Here is a 23,756-nt window from a genome sequence, read left to right as displayed (position 1 = left end):
CAAGCGGCCCAGGAGAGGCGGGGGGTGAAGGCACCACCGCAGAACCGCAGCGGGCAGGTAGAGCTGTACGTGCCCCAGGCGTGGGGCAGGAAGGAGGCAGCCGGCTCCCAGCCCCGTGTCGTGTGCCCTGGCTCCATTGCAGCACCCCGGGGGCAGGGGGCACCCTGCCTGCCCAGCCCTGCCAGGACCAGACGTCCCCAGGGATCGATCACCTTGGTCGGGCTGACAAACCGATGTCACCCCGTAGATGGGGCCACCCTGCATTGTCCCACTCTGCCGTCCCCTTCCTGCCACCCAAGTGGGTGCTGGGTGGCCCCCGGTCCATTTTCCCGGCTCCTTCCTGCAGCAGAGGGGCCGTGGAGGGGAATAACGGACCCGGTGACACAGCCCCGGCCCAGCCTTGCACATCGACACGCGTCAGGGGAACCAGGACGTGTGCAACTGACCCCAAAAATGTCAGGGAGAGAGCAAGAAGGGGACAAAAGGGACAGCGGGGAGAGCCACGAGCTCTGCAGGAACCTCAGACAGAGGAAAAGCAGGACAGAAAGAGAAGTGAGAGCTGAAGGGGATGAGAGGGGGACAGAGGGACAGAGGGACAGAGGGACTGGGGGACAGACAGGGCAAGGGCTGGCTGGGGAGCCCTCGTGGTTCCAGGTGTCCCCCACCAAATGCCACTGCTCAGCACCACACCTGTGTGGTGTCCCCATGGCGGGGTCCCGCCAAGCCAGGGGCTCTGTGTCCTCCATGTGACATGGGACCCCACGTGTCCCTGTGCCTGGGGGCTGAGGCCCCGCTGCCCCACATGCCCCCACACCTCAGGACCAGTGTCCCAGCACCCCACATCTCCCTGTGCCCCAGAACCAGTGCCCTGGCACCCCACGTGTCACCATGTCCCAGGGCCAGTGCCCTGTGTGTCCTCACGCACAAGAACTTGGTCCCCAGTGTTTCCGGTGTCCCCGTGCCCCAGCACTCCCCATGTCCCCATGTCCCCACATCCCCCTGCCCAGGAGATGTCCCCATCTCCTTGTGTCCCCGTGTCTCTGTCTCCTTGTCTCCCCATCTCCCTGTCTCCCCATGTCCTCATCCCTGTGTCTCCCTGTCTCCCTGTGTCCCTGTCTCCCCATCTGCCCGTGTCCCCATGTCCCCATTTCCCCATGTCCCCATCTCCCCGTGTCCCCATGTCCTCATCTCCCTGTGTCCCCATGTCCCCATCTCCCCGTGTCCCCATCTCCCCGTGTCCTCATCTCCCTGTGTCCCCATGTCCCCATCTCCCCGTGTCCTCATTTCCCTGTGTCCCAATGTTCCCATCTCTCTGTGTCCCCATGTCCCCATCTCCCCGTGCCCTCATCTCCCTGTGTCCCCATGTCCCCATCTCTCTGTGTCCCCATGTCCCTGTGTCCCCGTGCCCTCATCTCCCCGTGTCCCCACGTCCCCATCTCCCCATGCCCTCATCTCCCTGTGTCCCCATGTCCCCGTGTCCCCGTCCCCGTGTCCCAGCGCTCCAGCAGAACGCGCAGCACCGACCATTAGGCGGCGCGCGTGGCACCGCGGTGGGCGTGGCTTGCCTGGGCCGGTGGGCGGTACTTGTCAGACGCAAGGCGTGACTTTCCTGAGAAAAGGGGCGGGCCGAGAGAGGGCGACGCTTGCCGGGGGCGGTGCTTGTCAGGGGCGGTGCTTGCCGGGGGGCGGTGCTTGCCGGGGGGCGGTGCTTGCCGGGGGCGGTGCTTGCCGGGGTGTGGTGCTTGCCGGGGGCGGTGCTTGCCGGGGGCGGTGCTTGCCAGGGGGCGGTGCTTGCCGGGGGCGGTGCTTTGCCGGGGGGCGGTGCTTGCCGGGGGGTGGTGCTTTGCCGGGGGCGGTGCTTTGCCGGGGGGCGGTGCTTGCCGGGGGGCGGTGCTTGCCGGGGGCGGTGCTTTGCCGGGGGCGGTGCTTGCCGGGGGCGGTGCTTGCCGGGGGCGGTGCTTGCCGGGGGCGGTGCTTGCCGGGGTGTGGTGCTTGCCGGAGGCGGTGCTTTGCCGGGGGGCGGTGCTTCCCGAGGGCGGTGCTTGCCGGGGGGCGGTGCTTGCCGGGGGCGGTGCTTGCCGGGGGGCGGTGCTTGCCGGGGGAGGTGCTTGCCGGGGGCGGGTCAACCGGGAGAGGGCGGAGCCGCGCGGAGGGCGGGGCCGGTCCCGGCAGTTCCGGGCTCCGCACACGCGGGGCGGCGGCGGGGCCCGGGGCCGGGAGCGGGGCCGGGGGAGCGCAGCCATGCAGCCGCCGCCGCGCAAGGTGAGCCTGGGGCCGGGGGGGCACGGGGACAGGTCCCGGCAGCGGGACGAGCGATCGGGACCGGGGAAATGGGACCGGGTCCTCCATCGGTGCCGGCGGACCGGGGCCGCGTCCTGCAGCGGGGATCGGGAGTCGCCCCCGGCGGACCTGGACCGGGGCTGGGGAAGCGGAGCCGCGGCTGGGCGGTGGCTGCCGGCACCACCCGGGGAGCGGGGGCAGCGGGGACCGGGGCCGGGGCCGGCGGGGGCAGCGCACGCCCCCCGCATCCCCGCCCGGCCGGGGCCGCAGGGGTCCCCGGGCGCTGAGCGGTGCCGTCCCGCAGGTGAAGCTCACCCAGGAGGTGCGGGTCCACCTCCTCGAGCAGCTCTCGGGCCTGCAGGGCAAGCAGCAGCGGGACGCCGAGCTGCTGGAGGACATCAGGTAGGGTCCCCACGCGTGTCCCCGTTACCCTCCCTCCCCCCCTCCATGAGCTGAGACCGGCCAGCTCATCCCACGCGTGGGGCGGGGGCCAGCCTGCCAGGCACGGCTCACCTTGAGCCTGCCGCCTCGAGGTCGTGGGCTCCATCACCCGCCGGGGTGGGCAGATGGGGACATCCCGGTGCGGGGTGGTGGCGGGGGTGGCCCATCCCTGCCCCCCTGCGTGGGTCCTCGCCTGCCCCGCGTGCCCTCTCCCCGCAGGTCCTACAGCAAGCAGAGGGCCGCCATCGACAGGGAGTACGGGCAGGTAAGGAGGTTTCGGGACCGATGGCACGGGGAGGCGCGAGCACCGAGCCCCGTCCTTCCCACGCGGGATGTTCTGGCGTGGGGCACGGCCCCAGGCAGGCGATGGGCAGCATTGGAATTCATCCCAGCAAAGCGGGGCTTCGCTGCTCCGTGCCGGCCACGGAGGCCGGTGACAGATGGGATCAGCATTTTCCCTGCCGGGGGGAACCGGCCACGTTAGGGCACCCGCAGGGGTGCTTTGCTGAGCACAGCATGGCCCAAACCTCGGGTGTTTTGGGGGCCCGGAGGGAAAAGCAGGCGGCGGGGAGGAAGCCGCCAGGCTCTGCTGTCTGCTGGGTCATCGCAGGGCTCTGCTTTTAAATGTCAGAGCCTGGTTTTGCTCCGTGAGATGTCCCCGCAGCATCCCTTGGGGACACGCTGCAGCAGAGATGCGTCCCCCCCTTCCTGCAGCCGGGCACCATGCCACCCTGCTCCCTCTTTCTCCCCCCCAAGGCTGGGGGGGCACCGTCCCCCCAGGGCTGGGGACATGCTGGGCTTGGCTTCGCTGGTGGCTCCTCTACTCTGCTTCTGCAGCCGGTGTCCCTCGCTGGTGTCCCCTTGACCGTCCTCTGTGCCAAAAGCCGCAGCGGGGGGGTCCTCTCGTGGTGGTGGCTGCTCCCCAAAAAGGTTTTTGCACAGGGAGGGTGATGGGGTCTCTGCTGACGCCGAGCACCGTGGGGTGTGTCCCCCCCCTGCTCTCGGGACACCCGTGGGGTGGGCAGACGGTGTGGGGGAGGCCAGTTTCAGGCCCGGAGCGGGACGGCGGGGTGCTGGGGTGCCCGGTAGGGTTGGGGAGTGCCGGTGGTGACGGGTCTGTCTGCAGGCGCTGCAGAGGCTGGCGAGCCAGTTCGTGAAGAGAGACTGGCAGCGGGGCCGCGGCGAGGCCGGCGACTCGAGGTGGGCTGGGGACGAGGGGCTGGGGACAGGGCTGGGGAGGAGGGGCTGGGGAGGAGGGACTGGGGACAGGGCTGGGGACAGGGGGCTGGGGGCTGGGGACGAGGGGCTGGGGATGAGGGTCTGGGGACAGGGCTGGGGACAGGGCTGGGGACGAGGGGCTGGGGATGAGGCTCTGGGGACAGGGCTGGGGACAGGGCTGGGGATGAGGGGCTGGGGACAGGGCTGGGGATGAGGGTCTGGGGACAGGGATGGGGACAAGGGGCTGGGGATGAGGGTCTGGGGACAGGGATGGGGACAAGGGGCTGGGGATGAGGGTCTGGGGACAGGGCTGGGGATGAGGGTCCGGGGACAGGGCTGGGGACGAGGGGCTGGGGATGAGGCTCTGGGGACAGGGATGGGGACAAGGGGCTGGGGACGAGGGGCTGGGGACAGAGATGGGGACGAAGGGCTGGGGCTGACTGCGCCCATCCATGGCCCTCCCAACTGGGAGATGCCTGGTGCCAACCTGGGACACCATTCGGGTGTCCCAGGGATGCAGCCCTGGGTGGGATGTCCCCAAGGATGTGGTACCCGACTCGGGGGGGATCGTGGGGGCTGGGGGTGCTGGCTGTCCTGCCAGGCATCCCCGAAAGCTGGCAGGGAGGCAGGAGAGCACCCTGCCCTGTCTTAACCCCCACACCCGCAGGAGCGCGGTCGCTGTCTGGAAGGGCGTCATCGAGGGGACCGCGCACGCCGGGCAGGTCCGTGTCACCGCCTCGGAGAGCTACCGCGCCCTCGCCGCGGAGGCCGCCCGGAGCGCCCGCCTCTCCAAGGAGCGGATGCTCAAGAAGGTACTGGGGCGAGGACATGTCCCCTGTGCCCGGGCGGGGGGGACAGCTGTCCCCCTCCAGCTGACGCTCCCTGCAGGGCATCGAGCGGTTGCAGAAGGCGCAAGCAGAGCTGCTGGAGACGGTGAAGGAGCTGGACAAGGCGAAGAAGCAGTTCACCCACCTCCAGAGGAGCAGCGAGGTGGCCAAGGACAAGGCAGCCGACGTGGAGGCTCGGTGAGCGGAGGGGACGGCAGTCGGGGGGCTGCCGTGGCCGCGGGGTGGTCTCACGTCCATCCTCCCCAGGCTCCGGAAGAGCGACCGGAGGATATTTCACACCAAGGCCAGCCTGCAAAAACTCAGCGCCAAGGTCAGCAGCGCAGGGGACCGGCACGGTCCCCAAGCACAGGGATGCGGGGACACATGGGTTGGTGGCCCCTACCCCGTCGCCAAACCCCGCTTTCCCCGTCCCCGCAGTTCTCGGCGCGCTTGGCCGAGCACTCGAGGCAGCTTGCAGGGGTGCAGAACGAGTACGGCTTCGCCCTGGTGTCTGCCACCGCCCACCTGGAGCATTACCGGCGGGTGGAGCTGCCCGCCGCCATGCAGGTAGGAGCTGCCCGGACCCCCCCGTGTCCCCTCCCCGGGGTCCCGTAAGAAGCATCTCCCCTGTGCCGCTGCGAGGGGGTGCAGCAGGGAGGGTCCGGCTGGCGGGGGGGCAGGTCTGGCTGCCCTGGGGGGTCAGGGATGCTCCCCGGGGGGGTGCAGGCAGTGCCGGGGGGGGTTTCCCACCTGCTCTCCCCCAGGCGCTGGATGGTGACCTCTACGAGCGGCTGCGGGAGCACTTGTCGGTGGCCAGCCGGACGGAGGTGGAGACCTGCCGGGCCACGCGGGACTGGTTCCAGGGCGTTGCGGAGGCATCCGTGCAGGTAACGGCACCCATCCCGGGAGCAGGGGGGGCAGGAGGGGACGGGCGAGCCCCCCGGCCCCACGCTGCTCCCCTGCTGCAGGTGTGCCGGGAGCAGGACCTCCTCCTCTTCCTGCAGGACCACCCCGCCTTCGCCCTGGCCCCCGAGCAGCACTTCCAGCTCGCTGGGGTGGAGGAGGTAGGTGGGGCGGGGGGACATTACAGCGGCGGGGGGGGTCCGCACAGCCTGCCCCTTCTCAGCCCCCCTGTCCTCGCCCAGGTGTGCCTGCTGCCGCCGGGGGACGACGGGGCCAGCCTGGAGAAGGAGGCACGGCGCTGGGCCACGCGCGTGGCTCGGGACCACAAAAACAAGGCGCACAGCGAGGAGGTGGGTGCTGTCCTTCCCCACGGAGCACAGGGGGGCTCAAGGAGGGGCTTCCCCTGCCCGCTCCCCCCCCCCACCCCAGCTCCCATCGACCGGCGGGTGCCCACCCAGGTGCTGCAGCGGCTGGAGGCCAGGCGGCAGCAGGTCCCCGAGGCAGAGGCGGCCACCGTGGAGCGGCGGATGGAAGAAGCGAGGGAAAACATCCGGAAGGCGGAGGTGGGTCCCCCAAGCAGGAGGCTCGGGGGTGGCCTCGAGGTCTGTCACCCCCGGGGTGGGGGATGCAGGGACGGGGAGGTGCGGTGGCTGGGGATGCTCTGCCACTGTGGCAACCAAGCGGGGGACCTGGGGCTGTCCCCCCACCCCGTAGGTGTCCCCTTAGGCCTTGACGATGTCCCCCCCAGGTCAGCCGGGTGAAGGCAGAGGCACGGCTGGCGCTGCTGCGGGCAGCAGGGCTGGACGTGGACGCTTGGCTGGCGGGGGCCATGGTGGGGGCGGGCAAGGAGGCGCCTGCGGGGCTGGATGCGGCCGAGTTCGACGACTACGAGGACAGTGACGAGCCGGATGAGGACAACGAGCCCGGCCCCGCTGCCCGCACCTACCCCTACACCTGCCGGGTGATCTTCGGGTACCAGGTACGGCCACGGCTGCCGGCCCCCCGCCCTGCCCGCCCGGGCCAGCAGCCCCAGCCTCCCCACCGCTTTGTCCCCTGCAGGGCTGTCGGGCGGACGAGCTGTCCATCACCCAGGGCGAGGAGCTGGAGGTCATCGAGGACGGTGACGCGGAGGAGTGGGTGAAGGTGGGAGCGGGCTGAGCCCCCCTTCCAGGCTGGGCGGGGGACGACACATTTCGGAGGTCCCCAGGGCTGTCCCCGCCCCGGGGGCTGGGATGGTCACGCGGTTTCTGCCCCTTCAGGCTCGGAACATGGCGGGCCAGGTCGGTTACGTCCCCGAAAAGTACCTGCTGTCCCTGGGCGGCGAGGCGGGGGCCGGGGCTGGCCCCCCAGGACCCTCTGCCCTGCACCGCCAGCTCTCCAGCATCATGGCCGCGGAGCTGGTGCTGGAGCCTGGAGGTGGGTGCCGGGGTGTCACCTCCCCTGGGGAGGGGGACGGATGCATGGGGCTGGTGCCCGGGGGATGCTGAGCCCCTGCAGCAGCAGCAGCAGCAGCACCGGGGGGTGCTGAGCCCCCCACCCCATCCTGCCCGCAGCCTGGCTGGTGCGAGCCCTGTACGACTACGAGGGGCAGAGCCCCGAGGAGCTGAGCTTCCCCGAGGGGGCCATCATCCGGGTGCTGCCCCGCGCCCCCAGCGAGGTGGACGACGGCTTCTGGACGGGCGACTTCGATGGCCGCATCGGCGTCTTCCCCTCCTTGGTGGTGGAGGAGCTCACCGGGGGCCAGGGGACAGCCGGGCAGGTCGGTGGCCGGAGGGTCCCCTCGGCCTGGGGCAGCCCCCCCATCTTGTGCCGTGGTTGCTGGTGGGTGGACGCCCTCCCTGCTGTTCCCACCCTTCTTGGTTCTGTCTTCGCAGGAGCTGCCATCGCCGTCCCCACCCCCCTTCTCCCCTCCTGGCCTTGTGCCCGGGACCAGCCTGGCCCCCAGCCCCTCTCCCGAAACGCCGCTGGGAGGTGAGTGCTGGGGGGACCTGGGAAAGGGGCTGGGGGGGCCTGCGGAGAGCTGGGCTGAGCGGCCGGGCCCTTCCAGGTTGCACGGGCAGCGGGCAGAGCTCTCCGGACCTGGCAGCCACCCGCCTCCGGCCGGTAAGCCCCCTTACAGAGGTGCTGCGCCCCCCCAAACCTGCCCCCAGCCCTCCCATAACGGGGGACGGTGCCACCCTTGTGCTTCGGGGGGGGGGGGTCCGGAGGGGAGCGAGCGGCCTCGCCGTGTGGGCACGGCATCTCCTCTCCTCTCTCCGCAGCTCCGCGCGCCCCCCCCGCCGCCCGGCAGAGCCCCCGAGCCTGACCCCGAGCTGCACTTCAGCTGACCCCGTGGGTGCCCCCGTCCCTCCCCGCTCCCCAAAAAGCTTCGCCCAAGCGAACCCGCAGCACCCCCGCGGGCCGCTGTCCCGGCGGCAGGGGCTGGCGCTGCCCCGTACCCCGAGCTGGTCTCTCCGGGGGCCGCATCCTGCCCAGCGCCGCTTGTGTTCCTGTAGAGCACGGGGCATCCTGGCAGCCCCTTTATCGGGGTGCTCGGTGCCATGGCCGTGCCCCATCTCACCCAGCCTTCTGCCTGGCATCGCCCCTGCACCCCCGGTGCAGCCCTGGCTCCCCGGGGGGCTCAACCCCGGGGCCCTGCCTGCCCCCCGGGCGTCTCCCCGCAGGCGGGAGCAGGCGGGGGGGGGCTGTGCCCCAATAAAACCACTTGACTCTGCCGAGGGGTTCAGCAGCTTTAATGGTTTTAGCTTGTCTATGTACAGTGCGGTTACACCCCAAAGCTCGCCGCAGGCACCGGGGCTGCCCGCTGGCCCGGCCGGGGTGCAATCCTGTCCCCCGGGCCGGGCTCCAGCCCCTCCTGTGCCGGGACGGGGCTGGAGGCTCCTCTCTCCGCCAGCATCTCCTGGGGACCTGCAGGGTCCCTCGTCGGTGCAGGATTTGTGCCCGTGACCGCTCTGCGTGGCGGGGGTGCCCGAGGGGCTGTGCTCTGCGGTGAACGTGCCGGGTGGGTGGGGGGGTGCTGCCCCCAGCCCCGGGGGGGCTCGAGCCGCTGCCTCCGACCCTGCCTCTTGCTGCAGCCCCCTCTGATGCATCCTTCCCCCGGGTCTGGGGGGCTGCGGGGACCGGGTGGGCAGCAGGGACTGGGTGCTGTCCTGCCCCCGCCTGGCCTGAGGGTCCCCCGGGGGGGGTGGTCTCCAGGGCAGGTGCAGTGGGTGGGAGTCGGGTACCTATTGCCAATGGGATGAGGTCTGGCGCCGAGTGCGGTTGTCTGTAACGTCGGCGCGTCGCTCCGGCCATGCCAAGCGCGTAGCTGCTCGCCCGGGGCCGGCTGCCCCGCGGTCCCCCCACAGCAGAACCCCCAGCCCAGCATGGGGGCCGGGGGCCGCGCGCCTCCCGTCCATGCTCCAGCCAGGAGCGGAGAGGAGCTGCGGGGAGAGGGGCAGGATGGGGCTCGTCCCCACGGCTGTGGCATCCCCCGCCAGCCGCGACCAGGCTGTCCTGGCCCTGTGTCTGCCCGGAGCTGGCACGGCTGCCCACTGCCATCGCTGCCTGTGGCTGGGCACGCGGGCAAGAGGACCTGCCCCTGCAGGACCCCATGCACTGGGAACCGACCCTCCTGGAGAAGGGGTTCACCCTCTCTCCATCACCAGGCTGTGACCCACCAGGGCAGGGACACTGCCAGTGCCTTCCCACCCCACCCCGGACATCGCCCCAGGGGCTGGGGACGAGCACTCACGTCACACGGTTGCTCCTCGGTCCTGCACCACGGCGCTGGGCTCCTGTGGGATGGAGGAGGGATGTGGATGTCAGTGCTCCTGCGGGAGCCGGGTCTCCGTTGGCCACGGCAGTGACCCGTGGGCCAGTGGGCAGAACCCCGCTGAGGCTCCAGAGCTGCTTCCCCAGTGACCAGAGGGACCGCAGCCGTTGCCCAAGGCGTAGTGGGCCGTGGGAGGAAGGAGGACCTGTCACCACCTCTCCAGGTCTCTGGGGAAGGGCTACAGCCCATCAGCTCTGTCCTGCATGGCTGCCTTGGGCTGCCCTTCTCCACAAAACGGCTTAAACCTTCCAGCCCGGCCACCAGAAAGCAAAGAGGGAAACAATAAACACGGCGGGTTCCTGCTTTTTCCTTAGCCTACGTTGAGCTGGGCACCTTTCCCTGGGCTCTCCCACGCTGACCCAGTCCTGCCCCATCCCACCTCCCTGCCAAGGGCTGCCAGCATGGGCCGTGCCCGGCCCGTGGGGCTCCAGCAGAGCCAGCCCCAGGGAACGTCCCTGGCTTTGAAGCACACTGGGATTTGTACCCAGATGCGTTTGCTTCCTTTTTCTTCCAAGGGCTTTGCCACGTGCGCCCCGGTGCTGGTTTTGTGGGGCGAGCCGAGGCCGGCTCTTGGGGCTGCTGGAAGCCGGCAGCCCCGGTGGGGTGACATCGCACCAGGTGCCTTCTGCCAGCCCCTTCCATGAAAATCGTCTTTCTCCAACTGCAGAACCACGGGTGAACGTGCGAGTGAGTGAACACGTTGGGTGTCTGCTACCACCACCAACAGCATCATTTGCTCAGTGGTAACAGCCCGGAGGCAGTGGTAGGGAGCAATTCCCCCAAATCAGGGGCCATCGGTGGCCAAGCAAAGGGTGTCCTCGCCAGTGCTGCCCTGGAGCACCTCCAGCAAGGTCTTCTCCCAACTGCAGAACCACATATGGGAAGGTTGGGAGATACCAAGGTGCTGCGAGCTCCAGCCAGGATGGGCTGTCCTCTCTGAGCACAACCAGCACCAGCCCCTCTGAAGCAGGGAAGAACAACCAAGAAACGACCAGTTGGCTTCACCATTTCCTAGACTTCAAGGCAAGAAAGGCTCCTGGAGACATCTGACCCTGCCTGTACATTGCTGGCCCTGTTGAGCCCCAGCACTGCAGTCAGGCTACGGTTTTGGAGAGACCAAGCTATGTGCAGCAGCAGAGCTCCCCCAGGTCAAGAAAAAGTGATCCCAATGGATGTCCCCAAAGAGCCCAACCACGAAGGAAAATGCATCCCTTGCCCGAGAGGCAGCTGGCAGCAGGTCTACAGCATCCCCCGTGCAAGTCAACCGGTGACCTGCCTTTTCCCTCGCAGTGTGGGTACCGGCAGGGTGGGAACTGTCATGGTGGCTCGGGGGCATTAGAAATTAGAAAGACATTAGAAAACGGATGGGAAAATGCCATCCAAAAAGGTAAGCAGAAACAGGGTGGGCAGGACAGGGCAGGTCCCACGCCGCAGTCAGCCTGGCGCAAGCCTCGGCTCGCCTGTCCCCGCTGCACAGCTCACGCCACCGCGCTTGGGCTGGTTGATCTTGTCGGCGGCAGGACTTGGGGTGCTGTGCCATAACCCTTCAAACCCTCCGGCCCAGGGGGACAAGGAAGAGGAGGAACCTACCTGCTGCCCCATGTCCTCTGCTCTGGGCAGTTTTCTGCTGCTCTCATCTCTTCCCAACTCATCAGCCTGTTCGTGCAGACTCAGGCTCCCGTGAATATCCGACACTTCATCTGCCGACCCCAGTCCGGTCTCCTCCAGGCAGATGCTGGCTCCTTCCTGCACCAGCTCTCCTGGGATGCTGGGACTTGACCCTCCCAGCACCCGATGGCTCAGGAGCTTCCTCTGGCGGCTCGTGCTGCCGGGAGCAGTGCCAGCATCCTGCAGCGAGCCTGCCACGCCGGACCCCTTGCCCGCCCGCCTGCTGTCGCGAGTGCCGGAGCTGGCTGGTGTGTTCGGGGCTGGGGTGGTGGAGCGGCTCTGCTCCCCACCCTTACTGCTCTGGGCACCCTTCTGGACGGCTCCGTTCTGCAGGCCACCCGCGGGGGCAGTCCCATTGCGAACCCGCTCCCGCTGGAGCCGGTCGCTGCTGTGCTCCAGCTCCTCCGTGCTCGGCTCCCGGCTGCCGTCGGGCAGGGGACCATCCTGCTGCTCGTGGAAAGCGGGTTTCTTCCCGATGTGTGTGACGCGAAACCTGGAATGGGGACAGGGTGGATCAAAATCCCTTCCCTCCTCTCCCCCAGCTGTATTTCCAGCTTGCCTGCACCCCCAGCCTCGGTTCTCCTCTCTCTGTCCTGGACTGGTGCTGACCTCCAACCTTTCAGACCCATTCAACACCACTGACCCCCACTCTAGCCATGCCCCCACCGACTTAACCCCATTTTTCCTTTCGTTTGTGGCAAAACAAACAGAAAGAGAAGGATGAAAAGGTGAATCCAGATGTTGGCTGGTGCAGATCCTGCCAGCCTGTCGTCCATGCGGCAAGATGGGTCACAGCTCTTAGAAACGCTCCGAGATGCAACCTGGACAAACAGGAGCTTGTACAGAAACTCAGGTGAAATGCAAACGATCTGAGCCTGGTGAGGAAGGGACGGCCACGCAGAACCACGAGGATGTTGCACCCAGTGACCAACCGCCATCAGGGGAACAAAAGCCAGAGTTTTTGGCAGGCAGTGCACCCTAAGTGAAGGCAGGGAGAGGGTTTTGGTAGGGCGAGCTGTATTTGGGTACAGGGATCAAAAGCCAGGGAAGTTGTTTGGCTAAAATCTGCCAGAGCACCTTGTGCGCCATCCCCTGGAGTGATGGATGGTACCTAGGTGGTTCACCAAGGCTCCACCACGTACCAGGTAATAGCTCAGAGCTCCAGGGTAGGCAGGAGAACAATTGCAGAAGTTGGTCTGACACCCACAAAAGGTGCATTTATAATCAGAGGTGATGCAACATTGCACCTGGGGAGAAGAGAGGAGTTAGGGATCTACCATAACTTTGGGATTTGTGACGGGTAACGTGTAGGCAAAGCCTAAAAGTCTGAATTGCAAGTGAGCTGGTTGTGACTAATGCTGTGATTCCTCTTCGTAAGCAATGCAAGCCACTGCTGGACCAGCAGACGGGAAATCTCTTCCACGGTGAGCTGGTGTCCACCAGCCAGAGAACGCGGATCCCACGTCAGAGACTTCATGCAGCCCATGACTCACCCAGCAACCGCTCTCCCTGCACTTGAGTCACGCACGAAGCAGCTTGAGATGGCCCTGGCTCTGCTGAGGCTCAGCTGCAATTTCAGCAGCAAAGTTCAAGCACTGCTGGGTTTGAAAGAAGAACAAGACCCAAAGGTCAAGCAGATGGCAGTTCGGCCATTCTGAAGGAAGAAGTTGACAAGAAAGGTCCAAGAGGTAAGAACAGATCCCAGATGAGAAGCCAGAGATGAAGGAGACAGCCACCAGACTGACGATTGGGCTACAGACCCCTCAGCATTGCAGTCAGAAGTGCTGCCCGTGACTGGAAGTCATGATTGGAAGGGTCAAGAAAAGAAGTTCTCCAGCTCTGGACAAGGTACCCACAGGACTGCTCGGGTCAGGTCCAACAGCGGCAAATGTGACCTTTCAGGTCTATCCAGATATTTGGAGACATGGCACCAGCACTGCGATTCGGGAAGACCAGAGAACATTCCAGTCACGAAGAGGGACGGGGAGGAGGCACGAGTGGCAGGATCATTTCTTGGTAACGCTATTGAGCAATGTCAGCCTGGAAGAGCCGGGAACGGATTCAAAGGAGCAGGCAGGGTTCGGACTGGAGGGGGCACAAGAGGTAACGTAACCAACCTCTGGATGGTGAGGGGAAAGGCAGGAGAGCGTTGGCGAAGGCATTTGGTTCGATAGGACATGACATGCTGCAGCTGATGGGGCTAAGGATGGAGGGTCAGACGCAGATGCTTTGGTAGATGAGCTCTGCCACTGACAACTGGCTTAGGGAAAGCCTTAAGACAGATGGCAAATCATTCAATAATATGAGAGTACAGATCATCTAACACTGATGACCTCCGAAGTATAGAATAATATAGGTGGGAAAAGCCCTTAGTGGTCTCCAGTCCAACCCTCTGTTCGAAACTGGGCCACTCCCACCCTCCATCAAGTTGCCGAGGACCCCGTCCAGTCAGGTTCTGGAAATCTGCAAGGATGGAGATCCATCCACTCCTCTGGGTCCTGTCCCAGGGCTGCACCATTCTCAGGGTGATAGTTTTTCTTAAAGTCTTATCCGGATCTCTGTTATTGCAACTTGCGGCCATTGCCTTTTGCACCTCTGAGAAGAGTCTAGCTACATCTTCATTTAAACTGCCCCCACCCCTTTGAGTAGTTTTAGAGAGCCCTTAGATCCCCCCCTTAGACTTCTCCAGGTTAAACAAACCCCATTCCCTCAGCAGCTCCTCACACGCCACATGCTCCAGCCCCTGGTGGTCTTGGTGGACCTCCACTAATCTCACTTCTTTCCACTCCTTTAGCAATGGGCTTGTGCCTACCAGCTGGAGACCAGCCTCGGCCAATGAGCTGTAGGTAACAGGGAAGGGGGATGGACTTTCAACCACTGCGTCCGAAACAAAAGCAATAGCAAAAAAAAGAGAGGAACAAGACCTGAGGATCGCAACAGAAGAGCTGGGTTAAAGGAGCTTGTGTGTAGGATCAGTCATGACCCGCGGTATTTTGTGCAGTGAGGATATTCACAGTCAGTAAGACACAGCAGGGGCAGTCCCAGAAAAGTCATCCAGGATCTGAAAGAGCAAAGGGACCAGCTTGGAAACGAGAACCAGAATTTGAAGGTGGTTTTGTACCTCGTGGGCACATAGGCCCCTTAGCAGTTGGACCTCACAGCAAGGAGATTTGGGAAGCAAAAACTTTTAAAACATAACCTTGGAGAAATGTAATGACTGTCCCGTGGAGAAGGCTGATGTGACGCGGGATATTAAGTATAAAGAGAGGAAACCAAGATTTGAGGGAAAGTGCCTTTAGGAAAGAAGACCACCTTCTCCAGCACTCAGAGGTGAGTGAGAGCAGACTGAGAAGAGCATGGACGAAGGACACAGAGGAGTGGATGGAGCTGGGAAACGGCCAGGGAATGAGATTAGCCATGAATATGCAATTGTGCAGAGATCTGGCTTACCAAACACCACCCCTTAAACCAAGGACAGCCGACAGCAACGGGCAAAGAGGAAGCCAGAAGCTGTCGGTCTCCAGAAGGTGTGATCTTAGCTGGAGTTCAGCATGGGGAGGTCTGGCATGCCTCTCCCCTTTACCAGCTCCCCATAAAGCCACCAGTTCACCTCCCTACTGAGACTCCTAGCTGTGATGGTGGAAAAACCCAGACCCCCTGATGCCCACTCTGGCTCAACATCACCATGAAAGGACTCTCTGGACCACAACGTGGAGCTTCACCAAGGCTTAGACTCTGAATGAAGACCTGCTGCAGGACCTGAGCACAGCAGAGCTTTGTGTCTCGCCGGGGTAGCCATCCAGGGAGCAGCCGTTGCTTGTCACCCTGCCCCAGTCACCACGGTGGTACGGAGCTGAGCCCTGGAAGACCCTGCTAAAGCTCTTGTGCATGCTTTCTGCTGGGGAATGGGGCAACCCGGGCAGGCCTGCAGATTGTACTAAAGGTTACTGACCACGCAGAGACCACAGGCAGCTCAGGAAGTCCCTTGAGGTGAGATCAGGTGGGGGCTGGAAGAGTATTTGTGGGAAGTATTGGGTACACTCCCCTATTCTTATATTCCTCCCGTGGCATCTAATTACAGTCATCACTGGAGGCAACAACCTGGAGGAGCATAGCCACTCTTTCATTCTGGAGGTGGTGGCTGGTAACTTGCACCTGGGTCCTGCTGTCACCTCCTCCCCCTCCTAATGAGATCCCTAAAACTGGGGTCACTGCCCCCGTTGGGCAGCAAGAGCCCTGCTCGCACGTAGCTGGGACAGCAGGCTTTGAAAGGACGTGGATTTGGGGCTCTGCCCAGCGCTGAGTCAACAGGACAAGCCAGGCTTGAGTCAACTTCCCGGAGAAGGAGGAGAGAAGCCACCGGTGCGTCATGGCCTGCCACATACCACAGGCATTTCCAGGTGCAGGAGGTACCTGGGTTCTTGGGACTCCCAACTGCAGAGCTACTACTGGGGCATCTAAATGGGGAAGAGCAAGAGGGTGCCTGGCGTGGGGCAAGTGGGGAAAGGAATAGGGGAACTGAGAAGACTCTCCGCAGCGCTTGGTCCATCAGAGCAGATGGGCCATGTCTGGCAAAGCTCATTTAAGTACCTGCCCACTGAGAAGACGGTGGTCTCTCCAGGATGCATCCTGCCTTTACCATCCTTGGACCGTCCTTGCCGATGCAGTGGGTGCCTCTTCCTCTTGCTGCAGTGGATGCAGGGGGCCTGCGTGGAGCCCAGATGCACTGTGTGGTGATGTGGTGGGCCCCCATCCTGGCTGTTACGGTGAGGACAAAGGCTGCAATAGGAGAAGGACATGACAGGTCGTGTTATCTGGAGGAGTCTTCCCAACTTTGGTGCAGTCTCAGTGCGGCAAGCCCTGAGAAGCAGCAGCTCTGGAGGGGACCTCCTGTGAGGACAGGAATGAGAAGGGCTATTCCCCTTGACAGTGGAGTGAAGCACTCATCGCAGCCCTCAGGGGAGCAGGACTTCTTTGGGCAAGATGCTTTATAACAAGCTGGAAAGGGGCTGGCTGCAGGGTCTGCAGACCAAAGTGATACCCAAAGGCTGCTTCTCCCGTACTCTGCAAGAGCCACAAGCTGGTATAGGCTTCCCTCACCTGGGCACTGGCACTGGGATGTCCCCTTCATTGTCCCCCAGCATCTCCTTGAGGGCCTCCGCATTTGCTGAAGAGAGAGGAAAAAGGGAATGTGTCAGCCAAAGCAGTCAGAAGTTTCTGGGCCAGCCCTAGGAAATGCTCACCTTCATTTTGGATGATGCATCTCACAATTTTCTCCACAGTGTCCTCGTTCAGCTCCTCCTCTTCATCTGAAAAAAGAGAAAAGGTGGCACTGAGGGCTTCGATTCGGACACTCAGCTCCCAGTCCCTCCCCAGGAGCAGCCTCATCGACGGAGAGGTCGGAGAAGCCTCGTATCCCCCATCACGCCCGAAAGCCCCTGGGTAACACCGGATCCCTCGCCCTGGAAAAGAAATGGCTGAAACGGCGGCCGTGTGTGCAGGGAGAGGGGGGTTGCGTTGCTCCTTCAGAACCGGGGAGCATCGCGTGAAACGAATGGGAGGCAGGTTCAAAACAAGTTGAAAGAGAAGGCTCCTCGTGGGGACAGTCCAGCCCTGGACTGGGGGTGCAGGATGGGTGCAGGATGCTGCGGGTGCTAAAAGTCTCCAAGGGTAAACGGGACAAGTTCACGGAAAAGAAACCCACTGGGGCCTGTTACATACGGAGAAACCATCTCTGGTGGAGAAAGCCCCAGAGCTGTAGCTGTTAGAAGCTTAAAAGAGCGTGCTGGGGAAACTTGGCTCGTTTCTGCTCCATTGTGGTATTCATCCCCAGCATTCATCGCAACCTGCTTCTGGCCACTCTTCGGAGGGAGGAGGCTTGGCTGGCTGGACCTTCAGCCCGGGCTGCAGTTGTATGTTCCTGTGAGCAGGTCAGAGTTGTGGTCTGGTAGGCAGCTGCCTCAAAGAGCATGGTCAGGGGCTGCCGCTGCGCTCCTGGAAGCCTACAGAGATGTGTCCTTGGGCTGTGGCAATTCCAGTGGGCAAAGCCAACCCCGGAAGGTTCAGACGCTGTCTCCGTGTCATGTGCAGCCGAGTCATTGAAGCCAGAGGAGCATATCCAAGGATGCCTGGAAGCTCCTGCTGCATCCGTGTGCAAGCTGAGGGAGCCGCGTTTTCCTCCCATGCACAAGAAGTGGCAGCAGGAGGTCCTGACCCTTCTGAGCGCTGCCGATGGCATAGAGGAGCCAGAGGAGTCACGTAGCACCATTTGGCTGTTTTCAGGCAAGGAAGCAGCCGGAGGAACGTGTCTTCTCCATTTCAGCAGAGACTCATGCGAACACTAAATGACAGATCTTGCTTGGACTCAGCTCTGGCTTGCACCCACGCTCGATGCTGCAGTGACTTCCCAATCCTACTACCCCAGAGCCGCTTACGACGGCCTGAAGTGATGGAAAAACCCCTGAAGGTCCCCCTGGGGCAGAGATCCCAAGGAAACACCCCTATTCCTCCGGCCTGCCTGAGCACAAGAGGGACTAGAAAAGCACGTGACTGATAGCAAACACCACGCTGGCCCCGTGCCGGACCTCCTAATGCCAAAGGGGCAGAGGGACAGCTCGTGCCCTGGCTTGGGATACTTTCCTTGTAGGGAACATGGGTTATAATTCAGGCGCTGGGGATTCGGCAGGTCCTGGTTGTCCATCAGAATCATCTCTTGGTGGTTACGCCGCTTTGGGAAGGTCCAGATGCTGGCTCCCACCTCCCTGGCACCACCAGCCTTCGCCAGCCTGCGGAGCCGGCAGATCAGAGGGCTCTCCGGGCCGCACACTCCCAATCCCCAGGGAACACCGCGCTGCTCTCGCCACCCCATCCCTTTTTTCCAACCCAGCAGCACGTGACGGGTAACCCTCCCACCCCCAGCCCTCACCCCAGAAGCACGTTTAAGGAGCATCGGTCCACGCCAGCGAAAGGCAGCGCCCGAGCCCCCAGCAAGCCCCCGTCGCCCCAGCACTCACTGGCCTGGAGCTCCGCCAGCACATCTTTGTTATCTGGGTCGAGCTCATCCCGGAAAGTCCGGCACCGGTAACCCTTCTTCTTCAGGACATGGCAGATCAGGAAACCCACCAGCCCCATGATGAAGAAGACGAGGACGAGGAGGAAGACCATAGACAGGCTGTGCTGGGGGTCTGACTCCCCATCGTTGGTGCTGTTCTGGTCTGACATGCGGATCTAGGAGAAGGGGGAAGGCGGATCAGAGACCCTGGTGCTCACCCCCCGCCAGGCTCCCTGTGCCCTTCCTCCTCCTCCTCCTCCTCCTCTCATCCGCCTTAGGCAAGAGCCAGCTCCCGGCTCGGGGTGGGCTGCCAAGGGCTCATCTCTCGCCCCGCCAGGTCCACCGTGGCAGGGGCCCCGCGGAGGAGGGGGCAGGCTGGGGGTGGCTCGGCGCGGTCTCCCAAGGACACCGCCACCCCGCACGCACCCGGCAAGAGGCATCCCAAGGGCAGCGGCGGTGGCAGCATCTCTGCAGGCCCGCCCGGCCCCGGGCTGCGGCACTCCCCCGTCCCTTGCAGGCGGCTTCCCAAGGGCACCGGTCCCCCGGCCTCCCCCGGGCTCTGCGGCGGGCGGCATCACTCCGCTCGCCCTTGCGGGAGGATGAGCACCCTCACCGCGCCGTGCCAGCCCGCTCCCCCCGCATCCCTCGCTACTCACGGCCGAGGGCCTCCGCCGGCAAAGGCAAAGGCAGGGCAGGCAGGGAGCCGTGGCAGCCGGGCTGGCGGAGGGCCGAGCCGGCCGGCAGCTCCCGCATCGTCTGCCCGCAGAACCGAGCTCGCTCCCTCCGCCCCGGCTCCCCTGGGTTTTCCCATCTCCCTTCCCGGGGGCTCAGATCTCGGCCGCCCGCTCTCCGGCTCTGCTTCCCGGCACGGGCAGGGTCTCCCCCAGCCGTCCCCCGTCCCCGCTGCGGCGGCGGTACCTGGGCCTGCGGTCCTCCGCAGCGCTCTCCTCTTCACCTTCACCTGCCTCCTAGCAACCCCGCATCCCCGCGGCTGGGGACCGCGGCGAGCATCCTCCGGCCCCCCGGCTCCCGGCTGCCTTCCTTCCTCGGGAAGGAGCCAAGCTGCTTCTGGCTGCCGCGGCAGCCTGCCGCTGTCTGCCAGCGAGGGCACCCGCCTGTCCCGACCCCGGAAAAATCTCTCCGAAGTGGTTTTAGCGGATGAAGGTGCAGAGAGAAGCTCAGGGAAACGCCGGCAGCTGCAGGGAGCAAACAGGAGCGCCGCCGAGGGAAGCCGGTGCTGGCAAGCTGCTGCCCGCCCCGGGGCGAATAACCTCGCCCGAATGCCAGCCAGCCCTCATTTCCCCTGGCACCCTCCTTTCCGAAGTTCTCAGTGATTTTTAGAGCACTGAGCCGTGGCGATGGGAGGGCAGAGGGGTGGAAGTGGGTCTCAGCAAGACCAGGACGGTTCCCACACCGGCGTGTGCAGGGGGAGAGGGGTGCAGACACCTGCACCGTGACCACAGCACCAAGGAGATGGGGGAGAAGGAGCCCAGCACCCTGCCCCAGGACAACTGCCTCTCCTGCCTGAAAAAGGGATGGATAAGCTGTTCAAAATCTCCAGCCATGGCGGTCCCACGACCTCCTTCTCCATCTCCGCCACGTTATCCTCACTCTGGGAGGCTTCACCCAAATCTCCTTTGCCACTGCACATTAGGCTTGCTCCTCTCCCTCCTTCGCCCCACCTGCCAGTCACCACTCAGACCCTGAGAAGCAGAGGCAACCCTTGAAACCCCTCCCACCCCATCTCTACGGACTAAGGGTCTATCTATATAAATATTAATTTTTTGGGAATTATCCCACCACACTCCCTGTTGCCATGAGGCAACCTGCAACTCCTCCAGGCTTTCAACTATGTGATGATGAGGGCTCCTGTCCCTCTCTGCAAGTGGCCGAGAGTCAACCCTCAGGAGCCCAGGAGCCTCCTCCATGGCCGTGACTTCAGGAGGTCACTGCATCATGGGTGCCACCCGTCTGTCTGCTGTCCTGGCAGGGACACAGGCCCCAAGATGGACCAGCTATGGCAAGAAAAGACCACGGGCAGCAAGACTTATTGCTCCTGCCACACATTGCTAGGGCTGCAGGAGAGGAGAGGTCTCCTAATGCTGGACCAACAAGCTGCAACATCATGCGAGTCTCTGCTGATCAAGACTTTAAAGGCGGTTTACTCCTTGCCCTTGTTTCTTCAAAGAGGGGGACCTCGCAGGTCTGGGTTTCTGCGGAGCCCCGAGGGGATGCAGTCATGGTGAGCTTATTCCCATTTTCCTCGTGCCCACGCACGCTGTCCTGCACAATAAATCGTTCTTTCTCCTCCCAGGCGTTCCCGCCCACCCGACGCGTTGCTGCACCCTACCCCCCTTCCAGCCTTCAGCCGCGCCGGGCAAAACCAGCCCGGGTCGCTCAGCCCTCCCTCCTCGGAGGGAAGATTCCCGTTTTCCCACGGCCTCTGGTGTCGAAGCATCTCCCCCACCCGGGGGGCACAGGACAGGGAGGGGGAGGACGGCGCAGCAGGCCGCCTGGGGACAAATCCTGGACCCCTGCAGGACGAGGAGGGGGCTCCGCTACCGTCAAGCCGCTCCCACCCGGCTCCGCAGCTGGGTTATCCCATCTGATCACATTTCTCCTCCCAATGCCCCCCCCCGGGCATCGCATGCCCCCAGTCTCCGTCCTGCTTCCACCACCCCGGCCTCAGCGTCCCTCCGGGCTGCTCCGTCCTCGTCCCGCTGCGGGACCCCGTTAGCACTTTTACACCCAGACCATGAGCCTCGTCCCACGCAGGCGACCCAAAAAAGCGGCCACAGCTCCCCTCTGCCCTGAGACCCGCCAGCATGGCAGGCGTGAATCCACGCAGCTGAGCTCTCCCTCCCAAGCCGCGTCCACCCTGGCCGGTGGGGATGGTCCCCACGTGGGGCTAAGCCCCACACCGTGCTGGGGATCACGGCTGCGGGCGGGATGCTCATGGCATCTCCAGAGGCTGGGTTCTGCATCCTCTGTCCCCTCCCGCCCCCGTCCCAGCTCCTGTCCCCATCCTGTGTGACCCCACCAGCCGAGGCAGCGCAAGCTGAGACCCAACGGCAATCCGGCCACAGCCCCGGGACAGGCAGCTGCCCGCTTGCTGCCTGCCCACTCCGCTCACTGCCGCCATCCCCCTTCCTCTCCGGGTCACCCACTCGGGGCTCCCTGGAGGGTGCAGGTGTGAGTCCTGGAGGGACCTTGGAGGCTTCGGTCCCTCTCATGACATTGCCTGGAAGCCCTTAAATTGTAAGCCGCCGGGCCGAGACGTGGCCGGGAAGGGAAGGGACGTAGCAACCCAGGAGAGGGTGGAGGGACAGCACCGTCCCCGCTCGCCCCGTCCCGCGACCGGCTCCGGTCCCAGCGTATCGCCACGTTACCTCTCGTCCGCTCTCTTCCCGCGCCTCCTCCGCAGCCATTACGACAGACGTCACCCCACGAACAATGCGAACGCGCCCGCTCGGGGGATCGTCCGCCCCGGCCCCGCGGGTTGTCCACGTGGCAGCTAAACCGGCCAGATTGCCCGGCTCCGGCAATCCCGCGGGCAGGCTCCTCCCGGGGTCTCCGCTATGACGCTCGGCCCGAAAATTGCCATCATCTCTGCAAAAATGCTGCAGCCCATGGTGTCAAACATCTCCCTGAATCTTAAGCCCTTATTTAAGTTTTCCAAACATCCCCGGCAGGCTAATGGTCTTTAAACCACAGCGGTTTTGCTCTCTGAGCACAAAAAGCATCTAAAAATATCCCTCTCCGATGCTTTCTTTGCACCGCTCCAAGGCCCGTGAAGATGCCCAGAGCAGCGAACGGCTTCCAGAGAGCGAGCTCAGCCGGCAAAACGAATCCCGCTGGAGGCAGGGAGGCCTTTCTCCCCTCCTCGCCCCTTTCCCCCAGCCAGGCGGCCCGGCCGTGCCGCTCGGGCGGCTGGGGTGGCCCCGGCTGGACGTTATCTGGTGGCAGCACCTTGCGGAGCGGCGGCCGGGCGATCGTCATGCCGAGTGAGCAACCCCCGCCAAGACGTCAGCGCGCTCCACGCGTTTGCTGCTACACCCTTGTTGTTCAGCACCTTTAAAGCTTATTTATTTAAGACGGTGGGTGCTGGGCTCAGTGCTTACTGTGCCAGGGATCGCAGCTCTGAGCATCCCCAACCACAGCTGTGCCCTGTGGGGTCATGGCCAGAGGGTCCCGGCGTCCCCCGGAGCATCCTCGCTCCGTGCTCGCCAGCCGGTATCCTAAAGGGAAACGCGCAGGAGGAGCAGCGCGGGGGGCAGCGTCCCCGCAGTAAGCATCATTTAATAAACCCACGATTTAATCGCACCTTGACACGAGTTCTCTCGCCTGCTTGCGGCCAGCACAGCACCCAAAATCCCATGCCGTCCCACCGCCACCCCGCCAGCCCCATCCCACGCCCGCGTGAAGCTCCCCTTGCTGCACGCCGAGGAGTTTCCCTCCCGTACGTTTATTACCCAACGTCAAAATCCCGTCGCCGAGAAGCCGGGGAACATCCCGGTGCCGTGGTCTCCATCCTCAGCCAGCTCTTGGCGTGCCCCTCGGGGGTCCTTGCCCTCTGCCTGCTCTCTCTGACACCCCGCTTTGCTGCAGGGGGGTGGGCAGCTGCCCCCGCCGCAGCATCCTTCGCCCCCAGCCCCGCGCAGCGATGGGGCAGGGGACCGGCAGGACCAGGTCCTTGCCAAGCGCCGATTTTGGCTAATTTGTTTTCCGAGCCTTTGGGCAAGACTACCTGCTCCTTTCATCCTTTCTTCTTTCCAGCCCACAGGGGACAGATATTTGCCGCCGGCGTCACCCGCGGCACGGCCCCGGCCCCAGCCCTCGCCGGCTGCGGGTGAGGCTCGGGGTTTTTCCCCCGTTCTCCATGGCTGCTTTTTCGTACACGGCAATTTTCCACCCAGCTTTTGTTCTCTGCCTGCCTGGCGGAGCCTCCCTGTCCCCGCTCCCTGCCAACCCCGCCGGTTGTTTTCGGAGGTTGCCAGAGGTCGGGAGGACCTGCGCCCTGGCGGGGTGGGACCTGGGAGGGCTGCTTGGCCGGGTGACAGTCGGCGGTGGCGGTCCCTGTCCCTCGCAGCTCGGGGGCTGCTCCCGGGAAGGGGATGAGTCCCAGCGATGTGTGGGTGCCCCGCGGGGACCCCGCTGCCCCGTCCCCTGTGCCCTCGGCGGGTGGGCTGGGGGGTGACTGGGGGTGGTTGGGAGACAAGTTGGGGTAACTGGTGAGCAGCTGGGGGTGACTGGGGAGCTGTAGAGTTACAGAAGAGAATCCAGTGGGCAACTGGGAGTAACTGGGGGCAGCTGGGGGTGACTGGGGGCAGCTGGGCCTGATTGGGAGACAAGTAGGGGTAACTGGTGAGCAGCTGGGAGTGCCTAGGGAGCAGCTGTAGAGTTACACGAGAGAATCCAGCGGGCAACTGGGAGTAACTGGGGGCAGCTGGGGGTGACTGGGGGCAGCTGGGCCTGATCAAGAGACAAGCAGGGGTAACTGGTGAGCAGCTGGGGGTGCCTGGTGGCAGCTGGGGGTGCCTGGGGGGCAGCTGTA

The 23,756-nt window shown here is 64.3% G+C and overlaps 2 protein-coding genes across 5 annotated transcripts; one reads left to right on the top strand and one right to left on the bottom strand.

Annotated features, from left to right (window-relative positions):
- The first annotated feature begins 2,157 nt into the window (after positions 1 to 2,157).
- FCHSD1 (FCH and double SH3 domains 1) lies at positions 2,158 to 8,382 on the top strand. Of its 3 annotated transcripts, XM_075164018.1 has the most exons (19): positions 2,158 to 2,262; positions 2,585 to 2,682; positions 2,941 to 2,986; positions 3,848 to 3,921; positions 4,607 to 4,751; positions 4,828 to 4,964; positions 5,034 to 5,097; positions 5,205 to 5,333; positions 5,531 to 5,653; positions 5,735 to 5,830; positions 5,912 to 6,019; positions 6,128 to 6,232; positions 6,418 to 6,648; positions 6,729 to 6,812; positions 6,929 to 7,085; positions 7,223 to 7,428; positions 7,544 to 7,640; positions 7,717 to 7,772; positions 7,931 to 8,382. In XM_075164018.1, exons 1-19 carry the CDS (start codon positions 2,242 to 2,244, stop codon positions 7,994 to 7,996), a joined length of 2,043 nt encoding a protein of 680 aa, XP_075020119.1. In that variant the 5' UTR covers positions 2,158 to 2,241; the 3' UTR covers positions 7,997 to 8,382. The 3 variants fall into 3 exon arrangements, with proteins under 3 accessions (XP_075020119.1, XP_075020121.1, XP_075020118.1); XM_075164020.1 differs by lacking the exon at positions 7,717 to 7,772; XM_075164017.1 differs by having other exon boundaries at positions 5,735 to 6,019.
- Positions 8,383 to 8,386: 4 nt separating this feature from the next.
- RELL2 (RELT like 2) lies at positions 8,387 to 23,173 on the bottom strand. 2 transcript variants are annotated; one of them, XM_075164029.1, is made up of 8 exons: positions 22,675 to 23,173; positions 18,165 to 18,378; positions 16,395 to 16,460; positions 16,252 to 16,318; positions 15,742 to 15,930; positions 11,074 to 11,644; positions 9,403 to 9,445; positions 8,387 to 9,091 (listed from the first exon to the last, which is right to left on the bottom strand). In XM_075164029.1, exons 2-7 carry the CDS (start codon positions 18,370 to 18,372, stop codon positions 9,404 to 9,406), a joined length of 1,143 nt encoding a protein of 380 aa, XP_075020130.1. In that variant the 5' UTR covers positions 18,373 to 18,378; positions 22,675 to 23,173; the 3' UTR covers positions 8,387 to 9,091; position 9,403. The 2 variants fall into 2 exon arrangements, with proteins under 2 accessions (XP_075020130.1, XP_075020129.1); XM_075164028.1 differs by lacking the exon at positions 22,675 to 23,173 and adding an exon at positions 21,592 to 22,176.
- Positions 23,174 to 23,756: the final 583 nt, after the last annotated feature.

This window comes from Calonectris borealis, chromosome 15 (assembly GCF_964195595.1).
Source record: "Calonectris borealis chromosome 15, bCalBor7.hap1.2, whole genome shotgun sequence".
Lineage (NCBI taxonomy): Eukaryota > Metazoa > Chordata > Aves > Procellariiformes > Procellariidae > Calonectris > Calonectris borealis.
The sequence above is the reverse complement of the archived record's forward strand: the minus strand, read 5'-3'. Positions and strand labels throughout refer to the sequence as shown.